At 30.4% G+C, this 17,567-nt stretch overlaps 1 protein-coding gene across 2 annotated transcripts in view; it reads right to left on the reverse strand.

Moving 5' to 3' along the window:
* The window catches only part of LOC122272351 (formin-2), a 95,324-nt gene that overhangs the window by 8,396 nt on the left and 69,361 nt on the right, over positions 1–17,567 (reverse strand). Inside the window, exons 28-36 of one of the 2 annotated variants that reach the window (XM_071182900.1) lie at positions 14,809–14,938; positions 13,434–13,503; positions 12,494–12,567; positions 12,356–12,415; positions 10,938–11,058; positions 10,352–10,444; positions 7,942–7,993; positions 2,794–2,949; positions 912–987 (exon numbers count right to left, since the gene is read on the reverse strand). In XM_071182900.1, coding sequence (XP_071039001.1) covers positions 912–987; positions 2,794–2,949; positions 7,942–7,993; positions 10,352–10,444; positions 10,938–11,058; positions 12,356–12,415; positions 12,494–12,567; positions 13,434–13,503; positions 14,809–14,938 — 832 coding nt within the window. The remainder of the gene's footprint in view (positions 1–911; positions 988–2,793; positions 2,950–7,941; positions 7,994–10,351; positions 10,445–10,937; positions 11,059–12,355; positions 12,416–12,493; positions 12,568–13,433; positions 13,504–14,808; positions 14,939–17,567) is intronic. The other variant, XM_071182901.1, reaches the window with a different exon arrangement.

Genomic DNA, 17,567 nt, shown 5'->3' on the forward strand with positions numbered 1-17,567 from the left:
TTCGATTTTTTCTCTTCCTTTATGCTAAGGAGATTCATTTTTTTCAGCTTGGCTTTCTGGAAGGAAAAAAAAGAAAGTTTATTGGCAAATACATTTCTGAGCATACAAATTTTTAGTAAAAAATAAATACTGCATAGAGAAATTATTCGGTTGCAGAATTATCCGGCGAAACTCTGATTTCAGAAATAAAGTAAATGAAGAAAATTCTGAATATTAGAACAGGAGGGCTCGAAAAATCGCCCGTCCTCGGCTGTCAAAAATTCCCCGCGGACAACGAATTTCTCGAATCCGACGACTGCGCGGACGGCCTTTTTCCTGTTAATGTTCGTGATACATTTTCAATTCTTGTTATCTTACAAGAGTCTAGCGCCTCACTTCTAAAATGACCCTCAAATCTAGAAATACAGCAACATACTGCGTTTGGTGGAATTGATGTTTTCTCTGTCTGGGAGTACTTCAGCGGTTGAAACGGTTTTCAACAATGAACTTATAAAAAAACACATTACGTACTGGTCCTAAACAAGAAGTATTAAACGCAATCATGAACATCTACCTAAATGGAAAACCCCTTTCAGATTTCTGTGCAGAAACCTCTGTAAATCATTGGTTTGATAGTGGAAATGGCAAACGTCATATTTGATTCATTTAAAAAACGCAGTATCCTCGGATAAATTGACATTCCAGATAACTTGACATTTGTCATTTAAATTATTTCATAAAAGAAATAAATTATTTCATAAAAGAAATAATAGGTACTTTGAAATAAGTTGAAGGTTATTATATGGTAGTTATAGATATGGTAGTTTCCCTTAACGCTTTAAATGAAAAAGTTGCACTAAATGTGTGAAATTGTATGTAACTGTGACACTATTTTTAATCAATAAAAATAACGATGTTTCGTTAAAACTTACCAGTCCACCTGGTCTTGTTTTTATAGTTGTAATTTGAGCCTTCTTCCCCTCCTGAAGCTCTTGAAGCCTCTTTAATCTAAAAAAAAGATACCTCTATAAATTTTTTTTATGGAAAACAACAGTACATTTTTGTTGTACAAATTTCAGATGGAATCTCTAGAAGAAACAGAGGACTGAATTTACTGGATGCAACGTCATACTTAAACATCTCAGACCTAGGGGATACTCAATGTTCAAAATATATATATTTGTTTTCTTGAACTACGGCTCGCCAGCATTGTCAAACTTATTTTATCAGATTTCAAAATGTATAACATTAATAACTATTCTAATATACGCTATAATTAATGTACGTAAAAAATTAGCATTTTTATAGGTATTAATGAAATGAATTTATCTCTGTACTAAAAAAAATCTCTGTTTTCAGTGTTCCGCTTGATTTTGTTTTCCTGTGTAAAATTTAAGATTTTAAATGAGGAAGATTTGTAGAAACATTTACTGAGAGTACGATGAATGGAAAAAATTTTATGTTCTATAATCAGTTCGAGAATTATAATAGTTAAATTTGTTTAAAAATTACCATGCAGGCTTCAGGAATACAAAGTTAATATTCGACGAAGGTCTATATTCTGTTACAAATCTAACAAGAGTTTTTTTTTTTTTAATTCCAATTTGTTGGAGGGTTCAACTTTTATGATAGTAGTGTTTTTTGCGATTTCCTTACACTACTATCATAATGTTCATGCAATTTTTTTGCCTCAAATAATGATTATTTATGTATTGTTGTAGAAAAAAATTTTTTTTTTCCTCTCTCGACATCTTCATTTTATAAACTTGCGCTTGACCTGATGTCAAAAGTTAAAAAAAAAATGAATAAATTAAATTAAAAGAATACGAGAAAAAGATTAAATTTTACCATACATAAAACTTCACATTTATATCGAACTTTTTAAAAATTTAAACAACAAGAGAAATGAAAACGATTTTTAATTGTTATACAATACAAGGTAATTACTACACACTGTAACGAATTTGTAAATATTGGTATAATTTTTTTGAATTTTCTATGGTTATGTAGCTAAATATCTCAGACGGATAATAAATAATCAGTTTAAAATAAAAAGATTTCAAGAAAATCGCTCGCACAATTCTAACGTAATTCAGAGATAAAATAACGCTTAATATATTTCCCATAGAAGGTTCAGATTAATTACATTTTTATCGACTCGGCGTCACTCAGGGTGTTTTAGCGATCATTTCGGTGACAAAATGGTAGTTCAGGAAACTTCAAGTTTCAAAATGACAGGACCGATATTTACGGAGTTATATGAAAAATCATTTAGAACCATGTCGAAAACTGCAGAATTTCATCGTCATACAAAAGAGTAAATCCCAAAAAATTCAACAAAAAAAATTCAAAAAAAATACAAACCGTTTTTTTTTCTTTGTTGGTGCATTGTACATTGGATCCGTTTATAAAAGCGCAACGTAATTTGAGTGAAATAAAACGATCTCAAACTGGGATTAGTTTAACACCACATTTTTAAACTGTCATTGTTAAGAGCTTTTAAAATTTTAAACACATACATCATTTACTAAAGACACGCGTGTTTGGCAAACTATCTGAAAGAACCCATCACTTAATATTTTCTTTTATTGCTGATGTAAATTGAATAAAAATTTACGAAAAAACGTGAGAAAAGTATAAATTATTTTCCTCCTTATTGACAAATATTTTCTGCATTAAAACTTTAAATTTAAATTAATCAACGGAAAAAAATTTAATGTAGTTCTAAATGCGTTTATAAATCATTTCGGTACAAAAATTATCTTCACTCGTGACAGCATACGATGCAATTTTAATTGAGCGTCTCTAACTTACTTCTTTTGCTCAATAATTTTTAAAGCTTGTTCCTTCTTCCACACGTCTTTGAAGTCTGAACAAAATGTCAGCCATATCGAGAAGAATTCATCTGGACCATCGCTTTCGTTGTTCGTTTTTTGTTGGTAGCGAAAAAACTTCTGAGTACTTTTGAAACTGAAATAAGATTATCATGCAAATAACAAATATCAGTTTGCAATCTTTGTACTATAACATTTAGAAAACTATGTCTAGTGCAGAAAAAAAAGTTTTCAACGTATAATGTATACTTCGGTCATAATCGACTTTGCATAAATTTTTTAGAGTGATTGTGAAAGATGAAGTTGGAAAAAAAATTACACATGAGGAATAAAAAATATTTAAGCGAAAAAAAAATTTAGCAAATCACTAGAGTAAGATAGGTTTATAAAGAGCTAAATATGGTTAATTGCTGGATAAAATTTGATAACAATACCCTTTCAGTTCATTTTATTTCCTAAATAAATTGTTAGCTTCTAGACCTTTAATGTATTTTTTCAGTTATAAATATATTGATTTCTTAGGAGAAAAGATTAATTATTGAACAATTTTCAACACATGCAGAAATGCTACCTAGTGTTATACTCTGGTGATACGTAAATATTTCATAATTAAAATTATCAAGCTTACATACATATTTAACTTATGTAATCTCTAATTGAAATAATATTTGACCATGGCTATTTATGGACAGTTTTATGACAAAGAATATATAAAGCGTAACAAAATTTTCACTTACTTTTGACAAAAAAAAAGAGAATAATAACTTCAAGAAATTTTTTTAAAACACCATCCACGCTCGCACTACAGTTAATAGGCTTCTATTTTCGCACTATTCGGTTGTGGCTACTATCTCTTTTGGCTACAGTATTAGGTGTCTTTTTTCCATGTATATCTAATAAATTTCCGCATTTTTTTCTATAATAAGGAATTTTTCTCAATGATCTTAAGTTACAGCAGTGCCTAGAAATCCAAAAAGTTAAAATTTAAACATAAATAAATACCGAATGGCGTTCCACTGTGACGTCATCGCAACAAATTCCCCAAAGCTTTCTTTCCTCNAAATAAAATTATTAAATTAAAATTAATTTAATAAATAAAGTAAATCAAAAATTTATATTAATGAAAAATAATTAGATTAATATAATAAATTAAAATTATCCGATACACCATTTATACCAGCAGTAAAGTGAACTTATGTGACAACTATTCTCCAATCCGAACTATCGCAGGGCATGAGTGAGTTGTTTTTGCTTCTGACTTAGTCAAGCCATTTGGCGAAAATTGAAGTGCATGCGCTTTCAGTATGAATGTTTGATTTGATCCGCGTTCTTATGATGGTTTTTGTTCGCTCCCTTTCAGTTTTTTCCCCCAGTTTTGATTCAATTTCATTGATTATTTGACCATGTACTTGCGCGAATTTGTTCTTTAGCGTAAATTATCTATTAATTTTAAGATATAGTTTATTTTCTTTCCTCGTTTGTATTTTGCTGCTGCCTACAATGTCGGTTAATAAAAAAAGTGTCGTCAATACAGTGCCACGTACCTGAAGTTCGGATTCGGAAGGATACAGTGTTGCAACGGATTGATGAGATGGCTGAAGACACGGCTGACGATTCATGGAGGAATGAAAAAATATTCAAGAGATGCTTTTTGCAAAAAAACCTGATTGAAGATACCGAAGGTAAATCTATTTTTAATACTGTCAAAGATTATTTTAAAGGGAAAAACATTCCTTCTTCGAATATTGTGTCTGTTGCCACTGATGGAGTTACTGCAATGGTTGGTTGACATCGTAGGTTTAACCCCATTTTGAAGAGGGAGGTACCCCTCCCAAGACAAAGATACTTAGAATACTCCTTCCATAAGTGATGGTCAAGTACCAGATATTTTAGCTGTCCACTGCGTGATTTACAGACAGCATTTAGTTGGAAAAAATCTCAGAGAGACCATTTGCATCAGCCATTGCAATATGTCGATCTCTGCTGTGATGAAAATTCGCAGTAATACTCTCAACGATTCAGAGAGCTGTTCAAGAAAAACGATGAAAAATTCAATCGCTTGCTACTACACACTGAGATTCTCAAGCTTTCCAAAAACGCCTGTCTCAATAGGTTTTGGAATATTTTCGACTCTGTGCTCCTTGAATACATGACGGATTTATTTGTAAAATTTAATGGTGTTAATTTACAATTTTAAGGCGACGAGATCAATTTGATCACTACAAAATCAGCTATTTCTGCCTTTCTGAAAAAACTCATTTTGTGGAAGCAGAATTTTGGTAGGAATAAGTTTAGCCAATTTCCAATCTTATCGGAATAAAGAATGGTGAAATTCTCTCTGATGATGCACTAGAATATTGTAATCACCTTGAGTCTTTGTACATTGAATTTTCTGACATTTTAAGGATGTTTTGTCCCTGGAAGTCCCTTAATGGGTTACGAACCCTTTTGTGAATATTGAAACAGCAGAGGTTCAGATTCAGAAGGAATTGGTAGAACTTTCAACTAATGAAGCTTTGAAATAGTAATCGTCTTACAGAATTTAGGCTTCAAGGCAACATTTAATAAGCTTCCCTTCCTTCTACCTTGTGGAACGAAGATTCAGTGATGTGACGTATCTAGTCACAAGCAATTGACTCAAAATTGTGCAAAGAGGGGACTTGCGTCTTCAATTCATTCAAAATATTGAACCGAACTTTAATTAACTGGCCCTGAACCAAACACAATCATCCCACTGACATAGTTACTTGATAGTTTCTTAACTATCTTATTAAGAATAAATGACTCTTATTAAGCATAGGTTTCTCAGGTGTATTTTTTTCATTACCGTAATTATTTTGATTAAAACAAATCGATTGCAATTACTTGCCTTAAAAATGTTGCCTCTTTTAATTCAGCACACATCCCTCCCTCCTCATGCTCTAAATAACTGGATTTTCACAAAGGGGGGCGTTGAGATTTTTTCTGATCCTTAAGGAGGCGGCAACGTAAAAAAGGTTTAGAATCTATTTTCTAGACCTTTTAATGTATTCTTTCATTTATAAATACATTGATTTCTTAGGAGAAAAGATTAATTATTGAACAATTTTCAACAAATGCAGGAAAGAAGTCAAATAAAAACGATTGAAAAATAATTTCGGTGTCATTTAGTGAAAGGCTTTCTTAAATATTTGTTCCAGATATTTTTCAGAATATCTAAATTGGTATGCTTATCGGATTAATACTTTCCATGGGAGAAAAATTCATAATATGATAATCTTTATTGAAATTAAAATAAAATAATACAGATTATTATGATGTTCACCATTATAATATTTAACATTTAGGTGACCGGTTTAAATAGTTAAGAATCTGCAAAATTTGCAAAACTCAAAATCAACCCAGTGTTACCTCAAAAAAAAAAAAAATTTTAATTAAATCTTAAAAAATTTGCCTAATCCAGAAAAGGTGTTCTAGTAAGGGATAGTATTAGGATAATACTAAAGTATATTTAAATGCATGTTAGCTACCTTTACTCGCTACTTTGAAATCTATTGAGAATCATGATCCATAAAAAATATTATTCAGGATACGACGAAAACGAAAAAGCTTTCTTCACGCATAGCTTTTAAGCGACTGTTCTTTTCAATTTTTACATGACTGTGTTTTTTTTTAATTTTTTTTTTTTTTTTTTTTAGATTGCTTCCACTGCGCTACCTAGTGTTATACTCTGGTGATACGTAAATATTTCATATTTAAAATTATAAAGCTTCATAGATACTTAACATATGTAATCTCTAATTGAAATAATATTTAACCATGGCTATTTATGGACAATTTTATAACAATTAAGAATATGTAACGCGTAACAAAATTTTCACTTACTTTTGACTAAAAAAAAAAGAGAATAAAAACTTCACCATCTTCACTTTTAAAACACCATACATGCTCGCACTACAGTTAATAGGAGGCTTCTATTTTCGCACTGTTCGTTTGTGACTACTATCTCTTTTGACTACAGTACTAGGTGTCTTTTTTCTATATATATCTAATAAGTTTTCGTTTTTTTTTTTAATAACGAGGAATTTTTCTCAATGTTCTTAAGTTGCCTAGAAATCCAAAAAGTTAAAATTTAAACATAAATAAATACCGAATGGCGTTCAACTGTGACGTCATCGCAACAAATTTCCCAAAGCTTTCTTTCCTTCTTAGTCACAGCAGAGCCCTCTATTGACTCCTCCAGGAACGTAATGACATATATGAGACGATGCGATTCTCCCAATATATGACGAGCTTTTCCGACACCAGCAACCCATGATCACACAGACATGATTTCAGTTTGAGGCATTTTATTTCAATTTTTAAACAACATTAGACTGTTATAATTTCAAATGTCTCGCACTGACCTTCAATATGCGCTTTCGGTACGGAATATTTTTTTTGATTTTATTTGAACCGAGGTATTTAAACATGTCAACAACGGCTCGCTCGAAAGGATCGGAAGCGTCAATTAGGTTTACCCGTAAATTACTGCGCTCTGGGTTTCTGTGTACATATTTTGACGGAGTGGGAAAATAATGGAATGCTGATTGGTTTACGTGGGTGTAGATGTGTCATTTGCCAGATAGCATATTTTGAGCAAATTTTTCAATTGTTATGTTAAATAACTCAAACATTTTATTGCAGTATATTGAGGTATTTCAATAAAATTTCAGTGTATTTAATTGCAGTTAGGAGTTTTAATAAATTTTCAAACAAAATAAGGCTTAACGGGAAAAATGGAATACTTTGGAAGCGCTTCTTTCTCTTTTCACTCTTTCAGAACAGCTTCATTTTGACAGATTAGAAGGTTAGAATTCAGCGACTTAGCCATATTTTATGACTCTTTGCTTCTAGCTGATTAATCGCCCGTTTCTATGTTTGGAAGCTTCTCTGAATTTTAGAAAACATATTTTTCATCAGAAAAGACCAAGCTTTCATACAATTCCAAATAGAAATTTTTTGCATACTTGAAAAACAGTACATAAGCTAAAGTAATTTAAAATATGAAAATAGTAAAAAAAAGTTTGAAAATGTATTAATATTTATTTTGCGCATTAGATAAATTGAAGTCAAAATATTTTAAAATTTTAAATAAAAATGAACTTACAGTATTTTACATTTCTCTAAATTCTCAAACTGCAATCGTGTATCAGCAAAGGCTAAAAAAGCATTAAAGAAAATCATAAACGAATTATTTTCTCAATAAAGTTAGTCATCAATAAATTAAAATCAGTTCTAAATAAATACACTTCAGAACAGAGAAATTATTCGAGCTTCTCATTACAAGAAATAGCAAATCAAGCAGATAATTCACAATAAAATTCCATTATAATAAGGTTAGTTCGTAAAATGTTTTAGAAATCTTACATCCTTCTTAAATCCATTTGAACTCAGCGCTAATGAGTCATGTAATCAACAATGAAAATTTTTTTAACTTAATTTTATCGTTCATTTTGCAAAACCGGCCATCGCAACATTTTCAGGGAAAGCTGATTTTGTGCTACATGTAATCAAAACGAGATAGAAATCGAAATGTTTTGTTTTAAGAGGAAGTGTATCGTTTTAAAACACAATATAAGGTAGCAGGAGCGTATTTTTTTCTTTGTTGTAGATATGGCTCGATTTGAAACTAACTTTTGAGTTGACCGGTTTTGCTGCAAACCAAATTTTTACTGGTTTTTTAAGATTGAAAAGGGAAATTTTTTTTAGTTCGACTTAATTGTATTGAGCATAAATTAAAATTTTTAAATCATAATCGTAAGTTAAAATCATCGTATATCTAAAATTGATATCCCTGAAATTGTATTTGAAATTAATTTAATGTTATAAGAGAATAGGACCAATGAAAAATAATTTTAAAATCACTGCTCACTTTAAAACTGACTTAAAAATCCCTAAACTCTTGATATTGAATAATGTGACTTAGAAGTGACAAAATTTTATGACTCAGAAAAAATTCATGCTTTGGCGGCAACTGAATTTGATGTACCATTGTATAAATATAATATGTTTCTAAACTATCAGCTTTTTATGACTAAATGTTAAAACCATACTATCTGTAAATTTTGATAAACAAAAAAACCATAAACCTAGAGAAACAGTATATATGATATTACATAGCAAACAAGATAAATAGAAAAACAAATTACATAGTAAAGATCAAACAAACAAATTACATAGTAAGGACGTCGGCATCTTTTCTTTTAAATTAATGCAGAATCAATTTTTTCCTTTTTTAACTAAACGATACTGCATTCACAATCTTTAAAAAAAAATAATAATTAAAAAAAAACGCCTTGAATTATAATTAAAAACTTGGTATGCACAGTCGAAGACGAATATTCAATCATGCTAAATAACAAGAAATTATAAAAATCTTTATCAAAAGTGATATCTGGCGAATGTTGAAATGTTCGCTTATGAAGTTCATTGTCCGTAGAATTTTGCCGGTTTCGCAGCAAAATGAGATTTTTAAAATATAGATTTGATCGAAATCGTCGTGGTTTCTTGAATTCAGTTGACGGAAAAGTTCATTTGAAAGTCAAAAAAGAAAATAATAATAATAATAATAATTTTCCAAACTGTAAAGAGATGGCTACTTTTTTAACAGCGCAATTATAACTTTTCATGGGGAAAACCAAAATATGTTTTCGTAACAAAAGCAAATAAAAAAAGAATAATGTATTCTTGGTAATACAGAGAAGCAAAATAATATCACCATTAAAATCTATCGAGTCACTAGTGAGTAAAGGGGAATGAAAGACACTAAAAATTGTGCAAGATCCTGATGTTTCTAATAAAAATCTTTTTATCTATTACTTACATGGCATCCAGCAATCAAAAAGGTTTTCATGTTTTTATGTCCACCATTCTCTGTAGTGCTTTGGTAGACTTCGATAGTATTTTCGTTTTACCTCTCTTAAGTATGTGTTAATTTTCAACTCTCTATGCTTTTAATTTTTGACCTTATTTCTAACAAGGATTCTTCAAAAAATATATATTCTGCTTTATTTTACTGTACTCTTTTATTTCTTTTAAATAAAACAAAAATAATCATTAAAGTGCAGAAATTTCAACATCCTGCTTTATTTTTCCACAAAAAATAAATAAATAAAAACAGTTTTATATAGAAAATACTTTTTATTTTACATGCCTATAAAAAAGTTGAAACACATGTAAGAAACATTTTATGATGCTCTATTTCTTCGTTAACTCAATTAGTTTGGGTTTAAGCTACAAGCAAAAGAAGGCTTACATAATAAATATTAAAATAAAATATTTTCATCTAACAAGTATAAATTTTTTAAAAAAAATTTCGCTTATAAACTTCTTCCACTTATAGGTTCTTTGATTATGATGTAATAATTTATGGATTTTATTTTCTTTTGTCTTTGTGAAACATCATAAAATACCTTTGAAATTTTGTAACAAGACAAAATATGAAGTAATAAATGAAAAGAAAAAATGTTTTCAGATGGATAATTTGAAATAAATCAACTAAAAATCTTTTTTTTTACCTTTATCTAAGAACGTCTTCATAATATCTTTCAGAGGTTGATGGTGATCATTATCTGAAGACTTCAATATTTGTGTAACTTTGCGATCACACGCTAAATAAAAATAAATATTACTGTATTCGCTTCAAAAAATACATAAAAAATAAATAACAGTTAACATGTTTCAAGCGTTTCCAAAACAGGAGCCTATTTTCAAAGCTTTCCAGAAGTGAATGAGAAGAAACAAAAGTAAAATGTTACAGTGTCTAGTAATAATAGACTTTTTCAAAAAATGAAGAAATTAGTGCATACATTTACTTAATTTACAATCCTACAAGAACATGCGAATTTTTCTTCAGTATTCTAGAGTGTAAATCTAAGAACCTTAATATTTTGATAAACAATATTCAATTTTTTAATGGTTTGAAATTATTTAGTTCTTTATAGAGAAGTGTATCAACAACAGCATTATTTTTGCAACCTTAAAGAAAGATAAATAAATCAAATGTATGAAAAATTATACAAAAAATTTAAAATAATAGAAATCAAATCATTTTTTACAATTTATTTTAAAAAAAGGAAAATTTTAATATATATTTAATTTCACCTGATGTTTGCACGTATAATTTGTCTAAGTCCTTTTTGACATCATCAAAATTGACTGCCCTAGCCTTTTCTACGTCTGATGGCTCAGGAATAGGCAGATGACAATTTTCCTCTTCCACTTCCTGCAATAGAAAAAAAAAAAACCTGTTCTATTGGAAAATTAAGTCATTTGACACCAACCAATTCTACTTTCTGGCTATCATGAAATGAGCCTATCATGAAACCTGGCTATCATGAAACTAGACTTTCTGTTGCACTGCTATTGAACTGATCTATTTACTTTCAATTGAAAATAAATAGTTTAGCGGTCGTGTTGAATTAAATACCAGTTTCAGATTGGGGATTAATTTTAGTTAATACCCACTACCCTAAATCTTAATCGAAATGAGCGAGTCTTTCAATAACACTGAAAGCTGTTCTCGTTTTTGCCAGACAGTAGTAAGTAACAGTAATTCTTAAACACTGTACCACTTCTGTTGTAGTTCATTTAAGTCGCACTGGAGATGCGCAATGGGCTATTGGCTACAGTTTGGGAAACAACACTGAGGATGATCCAAAGACATGCCATCACAATTTTGATCCTCTGCAGAAGGGATGGCACCCCCGCTTCGGTAGCGCAACGACCTGCAAGCGAAGTCGAGCACTTTACGGTAGAACAGTTTAACGAGGACCAATACCGCACACCCTCGGTCCTTAAGCAGACTGATCCAAGTGGTCACCCACCCGTACACTGACCGCAACCATCGATGCTTGACTTTAGTGATCTGCTGGGATCCGAGTCTTAACGATCAGTCCACTGCGGTACAAACACTGTACTGCATCACTCAGTTAATGTATGACAAACCAAAGATAAAAATTACCATTTGCATAATCATAATAATAGTATTGCAGCAACGTGCCGCGTTGTACTATACCAAATCTGATCGGCGTTCTGTATTCGAGAAGATTGCAAAAACTTTTAAGGTATTGCAGAAGCAAAGTTAAAAAATGAATGAAAACAAACACAATAAAAGGAATAAAATTCGCATCAGATTCGTGGAATTCATAGTTATACCTTTTAAAGGTGAATATTTTGAATGACTAATACAGAATAATAGCCCCCATAATAGGACAATTATAAACTATTAATGCATTTAGAAAAGTTTGACTGGCGTTTTGTATTCAAGAAGATTGCAAAAACTTTTAAGGTATTGCAGATACAAGGCTAAAAAATGAATGAAAACAAATAAAATAAAAAGAATAAAATTCGCATCAGATTCGTGGAATTCATAGTTATACCTTTTAAAGGTGAATATTTTGAATGACTAATACAGAATAATAGCCCCCATAATAGGACAATTACAAACTATTAATGCATTTAAAAAAAGTTTGACTGGAGAAAATTTAAAATATTTAAATAAACGAAAGAATATCACATACCTTCTCAAAAACAGCGAAATATACTCTCACGATGTAATGTAGAAGCGTGAGTGAATTATCCTAGAAAAAAGAAAATTAAGTTCTCCTTTTTTATTTAAAAATATTCAATAGGAGTCAAATATGGGACTTAATACTTACTTTACTTTTAACATCCCTTAGTTTTGTAAGTATTTCGATATTAAATCCGTCAGCCTGTCCTCTGCTTCCATTTCCTGAAACAGAATAAAAATGCGCATAAACCACTAACAATAATATGGTCTATCATATAATTAACCACAACCATGAAAATAATTGCGAAATTTAATTTTTTCTAACAATAGGAGATGCTCGTCATTATTGCTGACCAACAATTAACTTCGTTTTGATATTCATAAGAATATTCCACTCAACTTGAACTATTCGGATTTTACTACTAGATATTTCCTTTTGGAACTCATCAGCTAGGATTCTTTTAACCTTCATGTGTTTTTAAAATTTATCCCAATTTTCAAGAGTAAATGGTGTTTGGAGTCATTTAAAAAAATTCTCCAGCACATTTGCCATCATATTATTTTTATTAAGCGACAATTGGCATCATTACAATATTCAACTACAACAGAAGATGGCTAGAAATATGTAACTAACACAGAGCCATTTTTGTAAGTACAACGTGCACCCTTTCAACAATAAGAATCAATATTTTTTCCACCTAATTTACATAAATACAATTCCTTACAAATTGAGATATGTTTCATGAATTGTTCTATCTAAACCAATTGAGCTTAAATTTCATAATGAGAGTGTAGTGAAAATGAATGATTTGTTTAGTTGTTAAACATTATTCATTCTTGTTAACTTGTTATCAATGTTAAGTAATGAATACTTATCAAAGTTGAACAATAATAACTATTAACTGATTTAAGAAAAAAAAATAGACTGCCTTTGAAACCAGAGTTTAAACAAACATTGGATGTTATTTTAGTTTAAATTAAAAAACGAAATCAATGACGTGTGATATTTAGTCTTAGTCTAATGATGTTTTCTAACATTTCATGCATATAAATGATTAAAGAAATGTAAATTTTTTTAAATAACTTACCTCCATTCATATAATTGCCGAGTGAAAGGATGATACTGATGATGTTTTGGACTTTTTTACCCCTTAAACTCTGAAAGATAAGAAAGATGTTGTTTCATGAAATTAAATTTGAGCTTTCATTAATAAAATAATTATAAATGTAAAGCAGTTTTTTAACTTTTAGTTCTTTCACATTTTCAAATTTTTGAATTAGCCTTTCAAAGCAGTATTAATTTCAGAAATATTCTAATTAATTCTTTTTATTTTTCAACCTATTTTAAAATGTGTCAATTTCAAAACTTATTTTCCCTCTTAACAAGTTTTAGTTATGAAATTAATACATTTTATAACTTATATAAAGAACTAGGGAGCTAGGCTCCCTGTTCGCTGCCGCTTACAAACCCCAATTCGCTTCGACATTGTTTCGCAGTAATTGTTGTCTTTTTACTATAAGAAATTACTGATAAAATTACTGTAAAAAGTATGGGCACCCTGAGTGCAGTATCCGTAAAACACATTTCACCATAAACTTCATTTTTACCGGAAAATTTTATGCTGCAGTTTTTCTCAGTAAAAATTTATTTAATTACACTGATTCAGTGATTTTACAGTAAATATTACTTCATATAAAAATTACGTTACGTCAGTTTTTTTTCCTCTTAAAATTTCACTGCGAAAGGAACCGGCACATAGTGTGCCAGCACTTTTCCCCATAATTTTATTCAGATTTTTTTACAGTGTTGGTGTAAAACAGTTTTGCTCTAAGAAAGTTGAAATCTTTCGCTTGTCTGTGTACTGACAAAAACTGTGCTAACTATGCTTATTAAGATCTATTAATGAACATAAGAAAGATTAAACACCGATTTAAATAAGTTGTAGTGTAATAAGGTAATACCATAGAATTCCGTTTTAATAAAGGAACAACTTTTGTTAGCTTCAAAATTCTTAATTTCAAGTCTTAAATCAATAGCAGAATAGAAGAAAAAATAAATAAATATTGCAAATAAATGCCTTTAAATTAGAGAAAGAATATTTCACAGGAAAACAATTCCTTTTAAGGACTTTTAAACTGATAACAACCAGAAAAAAAAGTCAAAAAAGGAAAACTGGATCCTACCATGTAATTTTACTGCCAATAAAAATGCACCAACAAAAACGGGAAACTATGTCAAACTATTTTATTAAATTTATTGATCATATGATAAATTTATTGATTGTTAGTGTGCACTCTGAATCAGGAGGATTAGGAATCAAAAGTTAGTTTCCGATTGTACACAACTGCTAGCGTAAATTTATTAATGTGATATATACAATTTGGATATAATCAATGCAGCATGTATTTAATGAATGGTATAGAAATAATTAATGTGAGGGAGGTAAAATCATTTTTACTTACTTTGCAGGTGGTAGTCAGATTGAGCAGTTTGCTTTCAATGTGACCAAGGTTTTCGGAGAATGAGGCATGAAAAACCATACATTCGATTCGTATGGCGTATTCAGGAATGAGAGAAAGCTCGTACAAAAATCTAAAAGCAAAGAAATTAGAATGAGAGAAAGCTCATACAAAAATCTAAAAGCAAAGAAATTAAAATGAGAGAAAGCTCACATAAAAATTAAAAAGCAAATAAATTTAAATTAGAGTAAGCTCGTACAAAAATCTAAAAGCAAATAAATTTAAATGAGAGTAAGCTCATACAAAAATCTAAAACCTAAGAAATTAAAATGAGAGAAAGCTCATACAAAAATCTAAAAGCTAAGAAATTAAAATGAGAGAAAGCTCATACAAAAATCTAAAAGCAAAGAAATTAAAATTTAGTTTGATTAGGTGCACCTAAATTATTTGGTAAATGGATAGGCTTTAAAGACAGAGTGAGTTAAGGTGTTGCCGGGAGAAACTTATGAAGAAACGGCACAGAATTAATACTACAAAAAATGTATGTAAATTAGAGAACTAGCCTCGGATTGTTAAATGACGTTTGTTCAAGTCCTAATGAAATTTCAAATTGGTTTGGATAAATGGCCTAAGAAATTGGTATGGGTGTACAGGACAGGTTTAAAATTTTTCGGGAGAGAAAGAATCCAATTATGATGCACTATCATATTTCGGTATGATGTTCAAAATATTTGGCCAACGATGTCAAACTGATGAAAATGCAACCGATGTAAGATCCTCGATGAATATAGGAGGAATTGATAATTACAAGTGACAAATCTTTCACTAAGATTCGTGCAGGTGCAAGAATTGTTTCAATTTTGAACTGCACTCGTTGACGACGAGGCCTGAGTATTTCAATCTATCCCAAAAGAGCCTTACGCAAGCTTATTTTTGCAGTTTCATCGCTGATGCCAAAAATACAATATTACTAATTAATGTTAGGGAAGAAATGCATTTTGTTTAATTTATTTAATGATGCAACCTACCGACATTTTCGCATACACTTTGTAAAATAAAGTATTCTATCATAACAACCTTGTTTTTAAGTTGTGAAAAAGTCCATATATTGCAGACCGCAATTAAACTTTAATACAGGAAACGATACAAGTATACAGATAAAATTAAATAAATGAATTCTGGTAGACGCAGTCATACAATTTTTTTAAACAGAAAAGCGTGAAAAATATTTCTTTGTATGTGGCATAAATCGCATCTAATTGTTTAATTTATTAATAAGCTGAAGTCATTTACAATGGTATTTAGGCTAAGCCAGTGTTTCCCAACCTTTTTTGTGCCATGCCCCACCTAAACCTTTCTAAAATTCTTATGCCCCCTCATGTAACATATACATAATTTTCAATATTAAAAAATTGAATTGTTCACTTAAGAAACTTAAAGGATAGGTTTTAGGAAGAAATCACTCACAGTAAGTAAATTTTCAAAACATATAATGAAAAACTAAAATTCAAATGCAAAATAATTTTAATAAAAAATTTTCTATAATTTAATATTTTAATTTAGTGAGATCCTTGCTCTTGATGCAGATTTTATGTTAGGTTCCAATTTGGTTAGCTTCGGTCTCAAGTTTCCCTGTTGTGTTATATCCCGACGATTTCTTTTTTTTTTACTAGTAAATCATTTACAGCACTAAATCCACATTCAGCTAAATATGAAGATGGAAGCGGTAACAGTAGTTTTCTTGCACATTTGGTTGAATTTGGGTATTTGATTCCTGTCTCCACGCAAAGCCATGCCATCACTTTTATATTAAAGTTTTAAATGATTCATCATGCATTTCTGCGAGTTCTTTTTGATACTAAAGGGCCCCCTTAGTGCTTAGGGGCCCTCAGGCACTGCCCGGGTGTGCCCATGCGTAAAGGCGGTACTGGATAACACAATGCACAAGAATCATTTCTGGATTCTCATCTTTCATCAATTTTTAAGCAACCATTTTTCTTGCCCATCATATTAAGAGCACCATCTGCAGCACAAGATGTTATATTTTTTATTGGTATATTATTGACATCTAAGTAGTTTTTCAGCTTATTATATATATCTTTGAAGGTAGTGGTGCTTTCTAATCTTTTACAGAGCAACTTTTCTTCAGCAAAATGCCCTTCATCAGTATATCTTACGTAAGTTATCAATACTGCCACACTGTCTATCAAAGTTAGTTAATCCATTTGCACTAAGAATTTTCTTGTTTTCAGCTTTTCAACAAGTTGTTTTTAGCTTTTCAACAAGTTGTTTTTCAATATCTTCACTTATTTCGTCTATTCTTCAGATGCGAACAACTACATTGTTTAGCGAGATTTTAAAGCGTCCGGGGGTCCACGCGGAGCCTGCCGTTTGCCGCAGGGAGGTTAACTTGACAACGCTAAAAACCCAGTTGATATTTTGATCTCGTCAAACGAATTTATAATATTTATTGGCTGCAATTATTTAAGAATTTTCTTTTTTCTTTCAATTTTGTCATCGAAATCTAGCATTGCATTTAAATGGCCTGGAGCAATGGGGTTAAACTCGTGTCGAGTCCATTTTCGAATTGCCCCCCTTAACAATCAAATTGCCCCCCAGTGGGGCGTAGGCACCACGTTGGGAAACACTGGGCTAAGCGGTTTCTTAATATGACTTATCCTATTCTCCAATCAGTTAGCTGAATGCTTATAATCATAGCTGACTAAGTTTATTAAATATTCATACTAAAATCATTTATATAT

The sequence above is a fragment of the Parasteatoda tepidariorum genome, chromosome 7, assembly GCF_043381705.1.
Source record: "Parasteatoda tepidariorum isolate YZ-2023 chromosome 7, CAS_Ptep_4.0, whole genome shotgun sequence".
In the NCBI taxonomy this organism is placed as follows: Eukaryota; Metazoa; Arthropoda; class Arachnida; order Araneae; family Theridiidae; genus Parasteatoda; species Parasteatoda tepidariorum.